Source organism: Notothenia rossii, assembly GCF_949606895.1.
Source record: "Notothenia rossii genome assembly, chromosome: 8".
Taxonomy (NCBI): domain Eukaryota; kingdom Metazoa; phylum Chordata; class Actinopteri; order Perciformes; family Nototheniidae; genus Notothenia; species Notothenia rossii.
This window is the reverse complement of record NC_136906.1, coordinates 23,111,323-23,130,421: the sequence shown is the minus strand read 5'-3', so window position 1 is coordinate 23,130,421 and position 19,099 is coordinate 23,111,323. Positions and strand designations below refer to the sequence as shown.

The 19,099-nt window shown below is 40.5% G+C and overlaps 1 protein-coding gene across 1 annotated transcript; it reads left to right on the top strand.

The window, feature by feature from the left end:
• The first annotated feature begins 230 nt into the window (after positions 1-230).
• On the top strand, positions 231-18,547 carry cavin1a (caveolae associated protein 1a). Its single transcript, XM_079643351.1, has 2 exons — positions 231-1,093; positions 15,793-18,547. The coding sequence occupies exons 1-2, from the start codon at positions 581-583 to the stop codon at positions 16,552-16,554; spliced, it is 1,275 nt and encodes a 424-aa protein (XP_079499477.1). The 5' UTR covers positions 231-580; the 3' UTR covers positions 16,555-18,547.
• Positions 18,548-19,099: the final 552 nt, after the last annotated feature.

The following is a 19,099-nucleotide window of genomic DNA, read 5'->3' as shown; positions in this document are numbered from 1 at the left end:
CAGCATAGCCTTTATTGACATGACATAATCGGGTGAGCACAATAGTAGATTGTGAACTTCAAATTGTCACAATTCATTGGTCTGAACTGATAGACGGTCTACATTTGATTGGAATCTGGTTGGGAAATGCTGCCCTGTGCTTGGGGACAGATTGGGTGGAGCCCATGGCAGCTGGGGGAGCTGGGGGCGGGTGTAAGAAGGGAAAACTTCGACTGGGTGGTTTCACAGGGAGCAGAGGCATTTGAGTCAGGGCATACATGCCTCAGCTGTGAGAGGCCCAACTCCCCTTGGCTGGCTGTCATCCCAGAGCAGAGGCAGAGAGACACAGAGACTGAGGGTGAAGAGAACATTAAAGTGTAAAGTAGACTAGAAAGAGGCAAGTGTTTGATGAAGTTGTTTTAGAAGAAGAAGAAGAAGAAGAAGAAGAAGAAGAAGAAGAAGAAGAAGAAGAAGAAGAAGAAGAAGAAGAAAGGTTTACGGACTTGAGTTGTGTGTAGCAAGGCTCCTGCAGGTCGTTTTTCAATAGTTTATTTTTAACTGTAGCCAGTGCGCAGGCGGTTTGCATTCGGAGTTGACAGCCATGGCGGATACAGGTGTCAAGAAGGCGCACGTAGAAGAGCATTACGATGACGACGACGAGGTAGCTCTGGTGACCGCCGCCACAGAGCCGGCTGTAGACGACGATGATGATGATCTTTCTGAAGACCCTTCTGACGAGGTGGACCTGGAACTGGCCACCGGTCCTGGAGGCAAGACTGAAGCACAGATGAATGGGGTCATGGTCCTGTCTCTGCTCGACAAGATTATCGGCGTAGTAGACCAGATCCAGCAGACCCAGAATGGGCTGGAGGTCCGGCAGGGGGCCATGGCGAAGTCAGTGTCAACCATCCAAGGGGAGCTGGCTAAGATGTCCAAGAATCACGTCGGCACAACCCACACTGTCAACAAAATGCTCGATAAGGTACGCAAGGTCAGCGTCAACGTCAAGTCGGTGAGGAACAACCTGGAGAAGCAGGCGGGCCAGATCAAGAAGCTGGAGAGCAACGAGAGCGAGCTGCTCAAGAGACGCAACTTCAAAGTGCTCATCTACCAGGTGAATACTTCAGTGTGTGTGAGCTTGATCTCTCACTATTTCCATTGCTGGGTGGATCAATAGCAAACCATCTTTCTTGGAGAATGTTCTGGTAATGTTTTACATGTGGCTGTTAAAGTTACACTCACAGGTATGTTAAGGGGTTGTGTTGCATTCCCAATGCCGCATAGGAAAGTTGGGAGGGCAGTGTGAAATGCACCTGAAAAGCTATCAAAACATCAGAGCCACCTTTTGACATCATCTCACCAGAGAGAGTTAGAGTCACACTGTGGCTTGAATTGACCTGTGTTAGGGGAAATATCCTGTAGTTTCTCAGGACAGGCTCTTTGGTTTCCATGACATACATGTCTAAATCAGTTTTTCCTAAAAATTCAATGAGGCTGTAATGTTTTAGAACATAAAAAGAAAGTGCAAGGTGTATTTATAAACTGTTATAAGGTTTGTATTCATGATCAGTGAGAGGCGACATCCACCTACTACTACTAGCTTTCATGGAAACTCCAAGACTTCATGATTACCAAATGAAACTATATAAAGACTAGTGGTGTAAATAAAAAGGCCTATAAACACTGGCATGAAGGGCTACTTGAGACAGAACCAACGCCCCAGCCTGGAGGGCTCAGTGAGCAGATAGTTGGCAGGGCGATGCCATGTAAGATGAAGATGTAGTTTATATTATTAAGATTTCTCAGAAGTGGCACTCACTGGCAATCATGCACAAACCTGCATTTTAATACCTGAGAACCCAAAAGAGTATTGGGGCAGCGTCAAATGTTTTTTAGGGAGCACTTCTCAAACAGTTGGGACTATGAACATGTTAGAAAGAAAAATGTTAGAACATGTTAGAAAGAAAAATGGGTTAGAAATCAGATTGACGTGTGAAAGTGTGACAGCTGTTGTACATTTGAAACCAGGTGAGCAACTCCTTTCTTTTAAGCAGCACACTGCTGTGATGTCCATGTCTCTGGTAAACCTGTGGCATGGAGATGTCAAATGTCAAAGAAAATGTCCGAAGTAGTTACCTTGTGCACATTAAATCATAACTTTTACCCCCTTGGAAGCAACACTAAATCTGAGAGTTGTAGAGCTTACTACTAGCAGGCTGACCATTTCAGCTCCCCTTCCTGGGATGTCCACTATGGGAGTGGGTTACACTATTGGCATGCAGCAGAAATCCAATCATAGACACTAGTCTTTAATAAATTACTCTGCAAATCAGGTGCCCCCCTGCGGTTTGAGATACTGTCTATATGGCAAGCTCTTTTTTAACGGCATGCCAGTTAGAAATTGTAGCGTACAGCACTTTGCATGAGCCGAGCTGCAGATGTGGCGAAGCTTGCATCATGTTGTAATGTTAAGGCTTTATTCTGTCATAAGCTTTGATTGTGCTTCAGCAGTCACAAATCATTCAAATTCATTTCCTGTCAGTATTATGTAAAGTGCTACTATTGACATCTACACTGGTCACAGTCATGTTTGAAAGCGGAGAGCTGCTGCCTCCATGTTTTCAGCTCCCACAATCGGATCTATTTTTGACAGAAGATGGCTGCACGTGTCCCGTTATTAATTAACTAACTGGTCAGGAATTGGCAGCAGTGTAAATCAACACTGGCTCTCAGTCAGCTTTCAACACTTTGCTGCGTTACTGTTTGTGTGTTAATGCGTAAGGATGAGATCAGGGTCAGGCATGAGGAGGTTAAGGTAGAGGTTCCGGTAAACGTCCCTGTCAGTCAGAAAGCTAGTGCTCTTTCCTCATCAGTCAAGTAAAATCAACTCTCAGTGCGTGTGTATCTGACCATTCCTAACCAATATTGCCTTTCACTTACAGTGTCAATGTCAAGGGAGGCTATAATTGGATAAGACAAGTGAAAACATTTCCGAGCGTTACCTTTGCTGTTTAAACTTTTTACTCTGTAAGTTTAGCTTTAACTGCAGGTGTTGTTTTATTATCTCCTGTCAATCTGTCTCTGCACTCTGAGAATAGACACATACTTCAGGATTTTTAGCCTAGAAAGACTTTGACAGCGATGCTTTATAATTAAACCTTCAATGATGGTCGCTCGCAGGATCCCCCGGCAACAGCGGGGTGTGTTGATGAAGACATGTTGACCAAATGTGCATTGCATATCAGTTGTGGTGGAACAAATATCTTAAACTAAAGTAAAAGTACTGGTCGTAAATACTCTGAGTCCTTAATTAAAAATATTCTTGAAGTACCCAATGTAAAGGTATTCTTTATTTCTGAATATATCGGATTTTTTGATTACAATTATTTATGCATCAAGTTTATCTTCTTGCATCTACTTTGTAAACTGCCTTGTAGCTTGTATCATAATGTATAATAATTCAGTACATCAGTACCTAACTGTGTTAACAGTACTTGGTTACATTCAACCACTACATATCAGATCATTATTGTTTTAATTTGAAAAGATCTTGGTCTATCCATTTACTTTTAAGTGATTCTTAAGTTATGGTGTTACTGGGGTCAGCAAAGAACATCCTCATTAGAAACTAAATCAAATATGTTCATTTTTATGGCTTACAATTTGAAGTCTAGGCCATAATGAGACCTGGTTTTAATGCGATACCATCACAAGTGGACAAGTCTAAGTACAGGTGTGAAGGTAGCAAAGGCGCATTGAGATCTGATCGCCACAGATGGCTGCATTTTTACAGTGTGTGCAAATGTATCCTGGGCCTGGGTGTTACTCTAAACTTGTAAAACCATATTTATATTCTGTCTTGCTTCACCGAGTGCAGGGTGCTGGCCCGCAAAAAAAAGAAGGTGAATGAGTGCATGCAGTTCCCACCGGTTCTAATTTTTTAATGAAAACTGAACTCCTCATAACATGTTTATATGCATATAGACTTGTGTAGTGAGATCCACTCGATCACAAGTGGTCACTCGAGATGTATTCTGATGTCAGGTGTGAACTGACAGACGTAGAGCTACCCTCTCATGACTGGTTTACACAAGACACATGTTAATGCCATGTCTGAACAGGATCTCTGTTAGAGACACACATTTGCTTCCTCATTAGGGGGCATCTTTCTGCAGTTTTAAAATAACAAACCCTTATCTAGAAGTGACCTTGCGGCAGCTGAGGGTCTTCCTGCTGCACAAGGCACCAAAGCCTGTCAGCTCTGCGGTTCGCAAGTGGTCAATGGGTCAATGCGGCCCTGCTCCAACACACACACACACACACACACACACACACACACACACACACACACACACACACCACGTTTTTCTGCTCTGACTGTATTGCTGTCTTTTATAGATCAATTGTCTTTCCATTTTTTAAATTAGTGTATTGCTTTATTTCCCGTTAGTCTCATATCACCAGTCAATTGACTATATTAGTTCAGCCTCACAAGTCTAATTTAGTGTTTTGTAACAGCTGTCTGGAAATGAACCTGATCTTACAAGACCCTAGCTGTGTTAGAGATATTAGTGTGTCTTTCTCAATTAAGTCTCATGATGGTTGTTTAATAATGATTGTAAATGTCCCTCTAGAGGTGATAGCAACTCCATATTCAATCCATAAGAATGTTTTTATTCTCTTTTCAAACAGCTAAAGTTGTAAGCCCTGCTACACATAATTAACTTCTTTCGAAAATTACAAACATTAGATTTTTATAAGTCAAAATGTTCCACCTTCTCAGCTGTCAGGGTAGAAGAAACCAGGATGCTGCCGCTGTGGTGATAAGGGAAGTCACAACACAAGAAATGTAGAAGTAGATACCAATATTAGGGAATTACACTGTTCTCAATATCAATTTGATACCATGTTAAAAAACTAAACAAACATCCCATGTACTTTAACATACACTCATTATTAACCGTTTGCATACATGTTTTGGGACCATCATCATTTTTGAATTTGTGGGGTTCAGCCTCAACAAACGTTTGCGTCCATTAAAGCATTTTTACAGCTTATTTTTACAAATGCAGTTGTATTGCAGAATACCTGTTAACTGATATTGATGTAGTAACCCCTTTTAATGTCATCAATTTATGGATTTACATGCTTCGTAACAAGCAGCTAAACAACAAGGTTTCCATCTGATAAAATGTGCAGTGTGAGGCTCATTTGTGTTTGTTTGATAAGAGGACGTGTATGCTTTTTTTAGACAATGTGACTCAGCCCATCAGGATTGTGTGTTTCAAAATGCTCACTATTTAATTATGCGGATTAATCCGGTTTATGTAATGCAATAGTGTATGTCCCTTTAGAGTGTCAGACAGTACTGATGTGCGTCTGGAATGAGGGTGTGTTTGGCTGCAGCTCAAAGACAGTGATAGCCATGTGATCAGCTCTATCATGGAGATGTAAGTCTTCTCAGTTACAGTCTACTTATTCCAGACCAACCCAGCGGAGATCGGATCGCAGCCAAAAAGTCTTGCCACTAGCCCCAGCCCACCTTATTTGAATATACTTTAATCTATCCCTGACTATGTGACATCTCTGTTCCAATTTCCCATGGCAAAATAATCCAGTCAATTTTTTCTTTGGCCAATTAATTCCAAGTATTTGAGAGGAAGCAGTTATGAATCACTTAGTGAACTGCTTGCAAGCAACAGAAACCGGCCACACCAAAAAGCACTAAGTTGGTGTTGTGACTCATTCCGTTGGCATCTCTCTGCCTCTCCTGCCAAGATACCCACTTGTTCTGCTCCCTCCTTCTCAGTTTCTCTCCCACTATCAATGTAGCCCCTTCTACTCCAACTCTAGACATCTAATCCAGAACTAAGGGCACAGCTCATTCAGTATTTGCTCCAGCACTTGGTGTATTATGTTGTTCTCTTCTGTCACTCCCCTCTGTCCTTTTTCTCCTCGTCCTCAGGCTTGTTGAAAGATATCTTGCAGGCTCCACATTTCACTATCGCATGTGAGCTACCATCTCGAGCCAGTTTAGAGTTCCAGAACGTGGTGGCTTGTGAGCCCCCGCGTGTAAAAAGGGATCCAATAGTTAGAGGCTGCAATATCGAGTACATGACCTAAACATTCACATTAAAAGTGTCTACTATTATCAAAAAGAAAAACACAAACTAATACCAGCCGGAATTTAAAGACGTTTTCTTGAAATGTTATTATATTTTTATCATGTCCGTGTGCTAAATATGAGGCTACATCCATCAACCTTTTAGCTTGTTAGCAAAAAGTCTGAAAATGTGAAAACCGTTTGCCTGTCCCTGTCCGCCAGCACCTCTAAATTGACCTCACATTATGTTGTGGTTATTTAGTCTGGACAAAAAAGTGCAAAAATGAATTGTTGCTGGACAATTTCCTGTTTAGGCGCTTTCACATCTTGCTTGTAATCTTGAGATTGTTAGGTAACAAGAGGAGACTCCAGGAAGTTACTGCATCCTGTCAAAAAATAGCCCCAACAACATGTCCACTAGTTTTTCCTCTTGGTATTGTAAGGAGTAAAACAAACAAGGTATCAAAGTTAGCAAAGCTTTATGTTCCACACAGATGAGAAGTGTTCTCATGTAACTTTAGTCTAGAAAACATTTAAGTGCCTTTTCCAAAATGTCTAACTATTCTTTTCAAGTCAAGTTTGTTTTTCCTTTGCTTATCTCTTCCACTCATCATCTTAGTTTTAACCAACAATGTCTCAAAACCAGAGCTGTTTCTCTTGGCCTGATTGTCCAAATCCAGATCTTGTAACACTCTAATCTCTCTCTTTCTTTGGCACACACAATATGTTTGTTTACCACAGAGAACAAGTGAGTTACACCTTAAGAAAAAACTACCTTTTCTTGTTTAGTCGGATCACATTTTTGTTGCTTTTTTAAAACACATTTATTTGATGTCACAACATCTAAGGAATGTAAAGAATTAAGCAGAGGGTCATTTTGATACAGCAGCAATGACGTTACCTCCAGAGGGATATACTCCTTCTCTGTACAGCACAGTGCATTTTAAAATCATTGGCAGTAATATGCTTCTCTATTCCGGCACATTTGAATAGGTGTAATTATTATTTATTTGTATCATACATTAAATCTGCACTCTTTGCTGCTTTATCAGAGTGAGTGTACAGTACAACACTACATGGAGATACAGTAACGGAGGAGGATTTGCTGATATTGTTACTGTTACCTTTCCTCTGCTCCTGCCATGAGGATATACAGTTGGTACAGCAGCAACAGGATCCCTGCTATTTCTAGAGTATGTACTATATATACTTTGTTGAGTTATTTAGGGACACACATTTGTACTTGCTTATCAGCTTATGGTGCTTTAAAACACCTGGTAGATATTGTGTACACGTGTCTGGTTTCTTTCAGTTTAAATCAGTCCAGATGTTTGTGAGCGGATTTGGTTCCACACGAGGACACTGATCTGATCTCAGGCCCAGCTGCCTTCCTGTCCCACTAAACATTCCCATCCCATAGCTGCAGACAGGATTCACCAACTGGAACACTGATCAGGTCCCCCCTCCACTGAACGCTCGTAGCTGTCGTCCAACGACTTGGCCTGCGAACAGAAATTTGTCCTCATACCACATCGCAACTCAGTGCTGCTGACACCCTCCATGCTGTTTATCCCAAGATTTGTAGGTACACCCTTCACCTACAAAGCCACAGCCAAAATAAAAAGTTTGCCAAAATATCTTGAGTTGGTATACCCGCTATACTGCTGTGGTTTAAAAATACACCACCAGCTATGCACTGGAGTCTTGTTTCATTGAGTAAGTCTGAATTTAGCGATAAGCAGCACCAACTGATTGATTTCCTGCATTTAGTGTTTGGTTATTTGATTGATGTGCTTGGGTTTGACTATGAAACCTTAGTTCTTATGTCCATACTGTGCTTTGTTCTTTTTTCCATTAATTCAATATATTTCCCTTTTGTGGTGGATAGTTCAACAGTTCTGTTGAAAACATTAAACCACAAATCTACCATGGAGACTTTAGTAGGCTGTTTAAGCAGCATCTAGACATTCACTATGAATAGAAGTATCTGTTTTTGCTGTAACGTAAGATGTTGCGTGTGAATGCAAAGTGTGGCATGTCCAAACCTTTAGTATGAAGTGCAACAGTCAGGTATATTTTCACTGCTGCTGTTCTGGGCACTGGTATTTGAGTTATAGACCGCCAGCGAGTGCGTGCCAGGTTGTTGGTTCCTTTGGGATTAGATTTTGCACGCACATAGATGTTTAGGATTATTAATCTATAAATAAAGAAAGTGCACTCAAATGATGTCATCAGTGTAAGGGCGCAAACTGAGAACAGTGCACTATAATCTGATTTATTTCCTATTTTCTTTAAAGGCACCATTTTGTTTATAGACTTCACACTTCTTCTGAGGGACGAACGTTTTCCTCCAAAGTAGTGGATTATGTTTTTCACATTTGAAAAAACAGCACGGTTGCTCATGTTATATTATAAAAAGGTGCACAACTGAAAATGTGTGCAATTTTTTCCGTCTTCAACATCCCAGTGGTGTTATTAAGAAAACAGAAACAACTGCCCATTTTAGAAGAAAGCAAAGCACTGTGGGTGCTTGCCTTTCCGACAACCCACAAGTGTTATTTTCCAGGAGCTATTGGCCATTAATCTTTAATCGGCATCATGTAATTCAGTTCTTATAGCTTCCTGTAATTGGGCAATGTAGCAATGTTTTCACGTTGGCCGCTTTTTCTTGCCCTTACTTGAACCACTTTATTCTGTTAAGCGCCAATATGAACAATGAATAAATGCAACAGACAATTTTTTTTTACTAAAAGATGGAAACAATTAAAGCATCTTCATTTATAGCAGCAGCAGCTAATGCTGTGCTTAAACCAGTTCCAATTTGACATTTTGAAGGGAGTTGTTCAATTTGGATGAGTAATGTGTCAATGTGGATGGCACCTTGACAGAGAAAGGGATAGTCATATAATACATTCTAGCACTGTATCTGCCAGTGCACACAGAGGTGCAAATGGGAAAATACATTTCCGTCTTTGCATGCGACTAACCCTGGGATTCCAGTGGTCTCAGAGTCATGGACGTGGATAGGCTGAGCTGTGGAAAAGGGCTTCCCTCCTCCAGGTCCATGTGTATGAAATCACAAATCACTGTGACAGAAAAAACAAGGAACTCCCTTCCTGTGGTGTTCACGTTAACATGACAACGCCATGTTGGCTACAAGGTAATACAGAGCTCCCTCTTGTCTATAAACTGAATGGGACTGGTTGTTAATATTTCCATTAGCCACAGGAGGCTTAAACATGGCACCATCAGTGTTATTCTGAAAGGAAAAAGAGATCTTCACGAAACAGAATTTGCATTGTGCCCTCTGTCATAAGAGTCCAAAATGCCTGAGGGAGTAGGAGGCTTGACCAGTCCTCTGTGAATTGTTTGAGCCTTATTTAGGAGAGCGTGGGTGGGTTAGGCATCAATATTAATGACCAGACTACATTAACGTCCTTATTTTAGCCCCCGACAACTCTTCAGGGATCAAAGCAATGTGATTCAGGCCTCCACGGAAATGGCTCTTACACACAAAGCTCCACCTCTGCTTCATGTCAATCTGTGCTTTGGCCTTCTCCAATCCTGGGTCAGGGATATCACTCAGTGAGATAGCAGAGTGCACAGCTGCAAGGACTGGACAGGATCAGACAGCTGCTGCTGTGACTCACCGCTGAGGCCTTTCTTCATGTCTCTGAGGGGGGGTGTGTTTATCATAAGCGAGCGAGTTGCTGAATGTCTGCATGCATGTAGGGGAATCAAGATTGCAAATGTTAAAAGGAATACCTCACCCAAAATAACTATTGTATAGGCTGTGGCGCAGTGGATTTGTACGGTGGTGTTCGGATCAGGGGAGCACAGGTTCAAACCCCACTGCAGTCAGCATGTCGTTGTGTCCCTGGGAAAGACACTTCACCCCAAATTGCTCCAGTGGGGATTGTCCACAGTATTGAGTATGTGAGTCGCTTTGGATAAAAGTGTCTAACAAGTAGCATGTAATGTATATGATTTTTTTTCACCCCCTGTTACTTAGAAATCTTGCAGAAAACATGTTGTCATACTTTTGATATAAACAAAGAATTGAGTAAAGTCTTGATGAATTGAGCAAAATGTAAGTCAATAATTTAAAGCAACATTTCACAACCGCAAATCTATATCAAAACACAGTTTACAAACACTTACACGACTAGTGCAGTATAATACAAGTCTTATTTATCCTATATCAAGTCACAAGCTCACTACTTTCCTAGATGCATTTTCTCTAAAACCTTTTAAACCTTGTAAAATTCTTCCTAAACAATCTCACTCTCGAATATTGGAGCAATCTTATTAAAAATGTAGGATATTACAATAAAGGAATTATAAATGTAGATTTTGTAAATATATTCAAATTAAAACATTAATACATAACATGTATTTAAGGTGGCAGTTAATAGATCCTCATCTTAATACAATGGCTTTATTTTATAGTGGCAGATTAAAAAACGGAACAATGCACATTTTAAAATGTAAATTCTTTTTGGTTGCATTTTTTTTACTGACAATCTGGCTTGTAATAGTCCTTTTCATATTACACAAGCATTCAATTGTGTTATTTATTCTACTATCGGCTGACTGAATAGTGGTTGAAATAATATTTTAATAACTATACTGGACCAGGTGGAATAGTGAGTGTAGGTCTTTTAACAGCAGAGGGGGGAGAGAAAAGTGAGCTGCTGTGGTCTCTGCGTAGCGCTGATTAAGTACCACTGTTTGCTCTGTCGTCCATGGTAACAGTCGGTGGTTAAATTATCCCAGAGCCCCCTATGAGTCAGACAGAACATTTTGCTCACATTGTTTAGACACTAAAAAGGCTTTGCTGCTGTTACATGAACACCTTCGATTCAAGATCTTTTTTCAGGATTACAGAATGTTCAGCACATATTAAGAACATTCTGGTCTGATCTTCAATTAAAGTAAAATAGGCAGGAGGAGACCCTGCTAATCTCCCACATATCTCATATATTTTTCCTGATAGGTTGTAGTCTTAGTTGTTTACCAGCATCATATTTCCTCTTTCTAATTGCACCTCCTGTGTCGTGCCTTGTTCTGAGAGATGGCTCAGACAGTTGTTGACTTGTCTGAGCTAATCAAACACACCCACACAGACACATACACCAACACACACACACTCAGACAGAGATAATTCCCACTTCTTCTAGCCAACTTTTCCATGAGCTATTATTCACGACACATTCCAAGGAAAGAAACACTAGCAACAGACCTCCTCCTTGAGGAGAGCACACATACACTCAGTGTCCATTCCCCGGGCACCTGTCAGTAAACACACAGAGTGCCGACTTCTCCATTACTGCTAAGTGGGAGGAGAGTGGTGGGTAACGCAGGGACACTAATGGACTTCCCACCTCTTCCCTAAAGCTCCCAGTCTCCTGTTTTGTGATCAGGCAGGGAAACCCAAACAAGGTCAACTGACCATTTCCACAGATTCAGCATCCTGGGTCAAGTTTTAAGAATGTAAATGACAATTTCAGAAATGCATGTCCTCAGTGTTTCAGATTCTAACATGTTTTGATTTAAATATAAGTCTAGTTGAGTTGGACTGATAAATTGGCTCATATCGAGTGGTAAATGGACTGTAATTGAATAGCGCTTTATCAGGTCTTTAAGACCCCTCAAAGCGCTTCACATACTACGAGCCATTCACCCATTCACACCTCATTAGGCGCATTCACACCGCAGTACTTTTCCCACAAAGGTTCATGAGAACTTAGTTCATCAGAACTCTTTAGTTCTGATGAACTAAGTACAGATCGAGTTCACACCGGAATAAGTCCCTGGGGGTGGATTAGGCAAATGAAGCCGCTGACGTCACTTCTTCTTCTTCTGCCGCATGAGAGTCCCTGCTCTCTAGCAGGGACGGAAAAGGGGGTAAAAAGGTTCTCACAAACTCATTTTAGTTCCGGCTCTTTTTGTTGTGAACGCGACATTTCGGAACTATATCGGAACTAAAGTGGGAAAAGTACTCCGGTGTGAACGCGGCTATTCATGCAGAGCATTACCACGTGCTCTGGGAAGCTAACATCCATACACATTCACACACCGTTAGCCATCGGGAGGAATTCTGGGTTAAACATCTAGCCCAATACATCGACATGACTACACAAGCTAGGATTGAACACACAACCTTCTAGTTGAGAAACGACCACACTACCTTGCAGTAACAGTCTCCCTCCGAGTACTGCTGGAATAAGTCATAAAACCTAGAATGTGCGCTCTTAACTTGTCTAAAAGTCAATCAGTTGTTTGGATAAGTAAAGGCCTATCTGTGTAAATATTGACCTATAAGTAATAAACCATATCAATTGATCACAAGATTGCAACTTGACAAATGATGGGGATCTTAAAGCAACCAAAATCAGGCAGAACCATTAAGTCAACTAACCAAAGAAGACCATAACAGTAATCCTTTGCCACATATAGCCAGTGGTACATGTAAAGCCATGTTGGGTAAACTCCCATCTTACATCTGCTCTCTGATCAAACAGAGAGTTGCCGGTAGCTATTGCCTGAGATCACATCATGTGGCTTTGTTACAAGTGTCAAGTGCAAGGACGGACTTAGGTATGAAAGCTTTTATGTGCGCAGCTCCTCTTGCTTGGAAAAAAAGATTTGAAAGTGAGCAAATTGGTTCCACTGCCTGTTTTTAAAGCTTGGATAGGTGCAATGATACTTGATACTGTTGGTACTTGTCAATGTCTCTAGGTATGTAAATGTAGCCCTGTAAATACGATGTCCTTTTGTGTTATCTGTTTTATGTTCATCTTGTAACCTACTTGCTGCCATGTTGGACAGGTCTCCCTTGAAAAAGAGATTGATGATCTCAATGGGACCACCTGGTTAAATAAAGGTTTGAATGAATTGAATTCCATCAATTTTAAGTTTCAAGAAGTTTCCATTAAACAACATGGGCAGGTTGGCCAGTGATGGTCTCGATTCAGCGTTACATACAGACGTTTTTATTGAGTTATGGTGCTGATGTGGTCCTGGATCACGTTGCAGTTTCCCTGTGCTGTATGACCTCAGCTGTTCCCAGGATGCCGTGCTGCTTTTTCCATTGGCTGCAGAAACTTCCTATGCAGGCTTCAGAAGTGAAAAAGTGTTCACAAAAATGCTTAATGGAAAATGTTGTTTTTTCAATTCTTTGTGTGGGGATTTGCGAACACGTGTCAGTCTGGATACTCTTTTATGTGTTTATTTGTACACAGAGTAGGAAGGCATGTTTACTTAATACAAGGTACTGTATGAGGTCAGCTTTTTATTTGTGCAATTGTATCATTATTACATTCTGGTAAAATCTCTTGAACTTGCTTATGTGTCCTATTCAGCTTAGTTTGTCATACTACTAAGTTCTGACAGAATCTGTGGGAAATTATTGTGGTAGGGTTATGTGCTAATGTATTTTAAAATATCTCTCATTAATCTTATTATTGTCACTCACTCGACTCAGCAGGTGCAGTTTTTATTATAGTTTTACTGTATCAAAAGCATGTTGGAGTATTGTTGTAAAGATGTCAGCTGTTTATCCGGCAAAACTTCACCACCCACAAGGGACAACATGAGCAGGTGGTTGCCATGGTGACAGTGCGCTGTGTTTATCTGTTGCCGTGCGAGAGACGAGGGTGTTGTGTGTTGGGGGAGAGAAGGCCAGCCCAAAATAAACGCATACAGAGTGGGTCGCAGAGGACACGCCCTACACGGCTCCAGATAAGGACGCAACATCCATTTAATGATAGGATCATATGGCAATAACTGCCCATGGAGATGTGGTGATCACGTGATCTGACAGGTGTTTATCTGTCAGAAGGTTAATACCGGCATTCAAATCTAACTTTTAGTTAAGCTACTAATAAATTACTAATAATCTAATGCTATAAAACACCTTCTTATGTAGTTTTTTTTTTTTTTGATTGACAGTGACAAACTAAGACATTTCTCAATATATGTCTTCACATTCCATATCTGGCTCTTACATGCCACCTCCTCATGTGTTGCACTGTCAGTCTGCAGTGCTGTACATGTGTTTCAGGTGTTTCTGCGGGAGATTCAGTTTGCATGTTATGCAGGCCGAAAACCACAAAGAATAGACAATCTTTTTTTCCTCTCAAATTTAGCACGACTAAATTAGGCCAAATTTGCCTCCTGCTTGAGGCTGAAAATCAGATTTGAATATTGTCTACTTTAACATAAAACATAGAATACATAAAGAAGTCATTAATTGAAGCATGCTCTCTTTGAAAACCAAAAAAAGACTTCATCTTAAAATGCCCTGTGAACTATCATAATTAAAAAAAAAACGTATTTCAGTATCAGCAGAAGCAAATATACAATTACGCAAAACCTACTTTTGGGCCTTTTTCAAACCCTCACTGGTCTAACCCTTGTTCATTTTATGGCACACGCATCTGCAGTCAGAAGACCTGGTAACTTACTTTATACTTTTATACATTACAGTGTAACACCATTTACTGTATCTACAAAGGCAGTGAATATGGTGGTGGGTCCTCTAATCCCTCTCGGGGCCCCAGACACGCTGTTAGGGGGTTTACATTGTCAGCATTGTACTGCTTCTCCCTGTGTGGATATCTGGTACCACACACTGAAAGTTTCCTGCCACAAAGCATGTAAATATGGTTTCTGCACTCCTGATTGATGAACAGCTGTCCCCAGCAGTAACTCTGTAAGCTGTGTGTTGTGAGTAAAGTAAAGTATAAGTGTACACCGACCATTAGGCTAAATATTGTAGTGCAACTGAGCTGTATTGCTGTATGGAGGACCTATAGGTGTAGTCCCCTATTTCTGGGTTCACAGAAATATATTTTGAACAAGTGTGAACCTGCTGCACTGCTTTGCTGTACATTATATTATATGACTAAACTGAAACTGTACTTAGCACCTTGCCTTTTCAGTGAGGCAAACGCACAATTATAAATGATAGTGATAGTACGATAAATGTAGATTAAGAATTATTCATAATTCAAAGATAATTCTTTATTTTATAACCCCTGTTTACTGTTAGATTTGATTGGATATTAGCAATGGAAGTGTGTGAGTTTTTATATTTAAAGATACATTATGTTCTGAATGTAATAGCAGGATATAAACCTGTGGTTAGATGGAACATCCTCTTGGTTTTAGTTTCAATATGACTGTGAAGTTGCAGATTCTCTTAAGCCCCATAGATTTATAATTATTCTACTCGTGTGGTGAACATGTGACCGCATTAGACTATGTATAAAAGCGTCAGCTAAATGCAATGTAATGTAATGTAATATGTTCTTTTATAAAGATTTAAAGTGTAATATATCTGGCTGCAACACTTGAATGTTGGCATATGGCTGGCACCACTAGATGGCAGTCTACACTAGCTACAAGCTGTGAAATGTGTGAATGACACATGGATCTGTCAAGCATCATGTGCCTGTATTTTCCAATTCATTTTTAGCCCAAAGGCAATTTAATCCACTTTCTTAGACTGATCACATGACATATTAAATTAAATGCCATAATTTACATGATCATACAATACAATTAGCGTAGCAGCATTCCTGATAACATTCTAGTAAATGTCAAATAGAAAATGTGACACAATTCACACATTGTGATTTCTTAATACAATGCTTCCACGGCTTGAAAGTTGGAATTTCTAATCTTTTCTTTTTTTGCTCCCTTAGGACAAAGTGAAGCCTCCTAAGACAACCAAATCCAAGACCGCAGAGATCTTGATTGAAGGCATAGCCGTGGAGGGCCTTGAGCAGATACCTGAGGGACAAGAAGAAGTTCAAGACCATCCCAACTCCGATGAAGAGGTGGAGATTGAGGAGATTATCGAGGAGTCTCGCACCAAGCGTATCCAACGCACCACCAAGCAGCAAGTGGACAACATAAAGAAAGCCTTCTCCAAAGAGAAAATGGAGAAGACCAAAATAAAGACAAAGGAGAACTTGGAGAAGACCAGGCAGAGAACCCGCGAGAACCTGGAGAAAACAAGACAGAGAACCCGTGACAAAATGGAGAAAACCAAGCACAGCCTGGGGCAGAAGATGGGCCAGCTCGGGACCCGCATGACCCCCAACATGGAGCGCAGGGCAAAGATGAAGAGCTCCAAAGAGAAGGCCAAGAAGTCCCTCAATCCTGAACACAAGGTCTACGCCCGCTCCACGACCACCGTGTACCGCGTGCCGCCCTTCACCTTCCATGTGAAGAAGTTCCGAGAAGGAATGGAGGAGGTGGTGCCAAACACGGAGATGGATGACGTGGCCGACGATGAAGGAGAGCCAGGGGGAGAGGAGAACGGGCTGGGGGTGCACGTGGAGGTGGAGGATGGGCAGCTGGTGAGGGTAGACAGCCCAGAGATGGAGGCTCTGTTGGAGGTGACTGAGGACTTCCAGCTGGTCAGGGTGGAGCCGGACCTTCCAAAGGCCCAAAGCGAGTAGAGCATCCCAATTCTGTGTCCTATGAAGGAGGAAATGAAAGGATGAGGAAGGGAACATTAGACACAATATTAGTCGTGGGGACTTTATAGACGTGATCACAATCTATGATATCTTTTTTGATTTCGGTTCTCTTTTTATTTTACCCAACAGGGATGACTTTCATATTTGCTCTTCTTTAGCGAAAAACCAAAAAGGCTAGCTTTTAAAACATGGTGCAGGCTGAATGGTTGTGTATGTTAAAGCTAATTGCTGTTTGTTGTGGGTTTGATAATTTGTGTGGATATAAGAATAAAAAAGGTATAAATAGTCTTTGCTATTGACGATGTAATGTATAACCTTATATTTGCCATGTATGATATGCACATTTGTAGGTAACAGGAAGTTGTTGGCAGGATTTATGCTTAATCGATGGATTTAGAGATGTAATGTGCAGGAGTGAAACAAACAGGAAAACATGTAAAGGTGTAGATCTACAGAGAAAAATAAAAAATAAATTACAATTTATGTAAATTACTGAAAATATAGACGTAATTTCAAATAAATATTATTTAAAACATTAGAACAATATCAAATATTTATAGAGTAGCATATAGCACCCGAATAAACAGCTTAAGTACATGTTGTGTACAAACATTTTAGGACAAGAATGTTTTACCATTTTTGACTTTTTTTGTGTTTTGATTTTCATTTCTTTAAAGATTGTAACAAAGGGTCATAAGGCCTTAAAATAATCGGTAGTCCACCGCTGAGTTTTAAGTTGTACTATATTATGTAGCAAAATACCTTTTTTTGTGTCACTAATTCAGATAAATATTATAATGAAATACTCAAACTGATGTCAATAAGGTGTAGATTGTAGCCTTTTTTATCTTTACAATGCATGCATGTACCAACTTTCCACATAGCTCTGCAAACTGGATTAGAAAAACTGTGTCGCCATGGTCACAGCTCATCATAGTACATTTGCAGATTACATTACATGTCACTTGTTAGACGCTTTTATCCAAAGCAATTTACATACATTCAGTACTGTGGGCAATCCCCACAGGAGCAGTTTGGGGTGAAGTGTCTTGCCCAGGGACACAACGACATGCTGACTGCAGTGGGACTCAAACTTGCTATCCCCTGATTCGAAGTCCATCATACTATCCACTGAGCCACAGCCTCCTAGCAGATCCCTAACACATTTATCAAGGTAATTGCAGGCAGAAAAGAATGATAGTGTGAAAAGCAGGATGACAGTTTAATGACTCGTGGAGATGCAAATGTCATCCTAAATGCAGTCGAAGGGAGAAAGCCATTCTGAATGGCAAGGTACTTCAATAAATGTCAGAGAAGATCTTGTCAACAAATTATTTTTGCAGAGACCAGGTGCAATATTGTGTATCAGTGATGTCTACACTGATTTAAAAGCCTGCATCTTTGTACAACAAGTTAGAAAATACGTTTTTTAAATAAGTAGAGGAGGCTAAAATAATTGAATTGTACATATTCAAAGTCTGAAGAAAACTGGCAAAGCCAGTGTTCCATCATTGCACTTTTGACCATGTACGGCAAGCACACAGTGCTCCGGACAAAGGGAAGGTGAATGCATGGCTTCCATTTTCCTCCCTAGAGGCTCTGTGATCTTGATGTGGTGCAGACATGCAGAAGCCCACTGTGTAGCGTGGAGAACCATTAAAATAATCAATGGGCTGGGGAATTCAATTAAGGAGAGTGCTCTCTCTGAGCACTGACCAGGGTAGAGAACAGTGAGAAGAACAGAGGAAAGTGTGTGTTTGTGTGATTGTGAAGAGTGTGTCGATACAATATACCCAATACCCTTGGCATCAAGTTCACATTTCAAAGAAGCAAATAAATCAATTACAGGCCTCTGACATCACATATCACATTATAATTATTAAAGTTTTATATATAATTAAATGTCTGTAGTGATTATGTACACAAACATTGACATTGTTTTGCACAGCAAACATTAAACACTTTTAAGATATTTGTCCTTTGTCTTCCTTTTTTTGTTAAGGTGTGTAATTTGCCACCATACCTGTTTTGACCTACTGGTTATCAATTAACTGAACCATCCTGCTATGAGCGTGAGGTAGGTCATGCACAGCTTATATAGACATATAGTTATTTTAAAACTAAAAAATGTCAAACACTACTGTCTTGCTGTTTCTAATTCATACTCAAATAAAGAAGCTTGCCATTTGTTTTGTGTTTTGAGGTCCCTTGTGCCCCTTCAATTTTAATAAAAGCTTACTAAATAATATATACTTCCTGTTATCTTTTCCCCCCAAATGTTATTAACTTTAATATACAGTATATGTGTGTTTTGATCGAGTAGTATTCAATTATGATTACAAAAGGTCAATAGTGAATGAAGAGCTCTACTGTTATTAACTCTTGATGACGTCGACACTGCCAGTAACTCAGATGACTTCCAGCCTAGCTGTTCTGTCGAATTGCTGGCCCTCCCTCCGCAGCAAATAGGCAAACTGGTTTCCTCTGCCTTCCATCCAGGGAGGGTTTGCAGGCGGGAACAGCG

Bases quoted from the DNA above. Each gene is read 5' to 3' on its own strand.
- cavin1a (XM_079643351.1), top strand. From the start codon at position 581: ATGGCGGATACAGGTGTCAAGAAGGCGCACGTAGAAGAGCATTACGAT. The intron at 1,094-15,792 runs GTGAATACTTCA...TTGCTCCCTTAG, and splicing joins TCAAAGTGCTCATCTACCAG to GACAAAGTGAAGCCTCCTAA.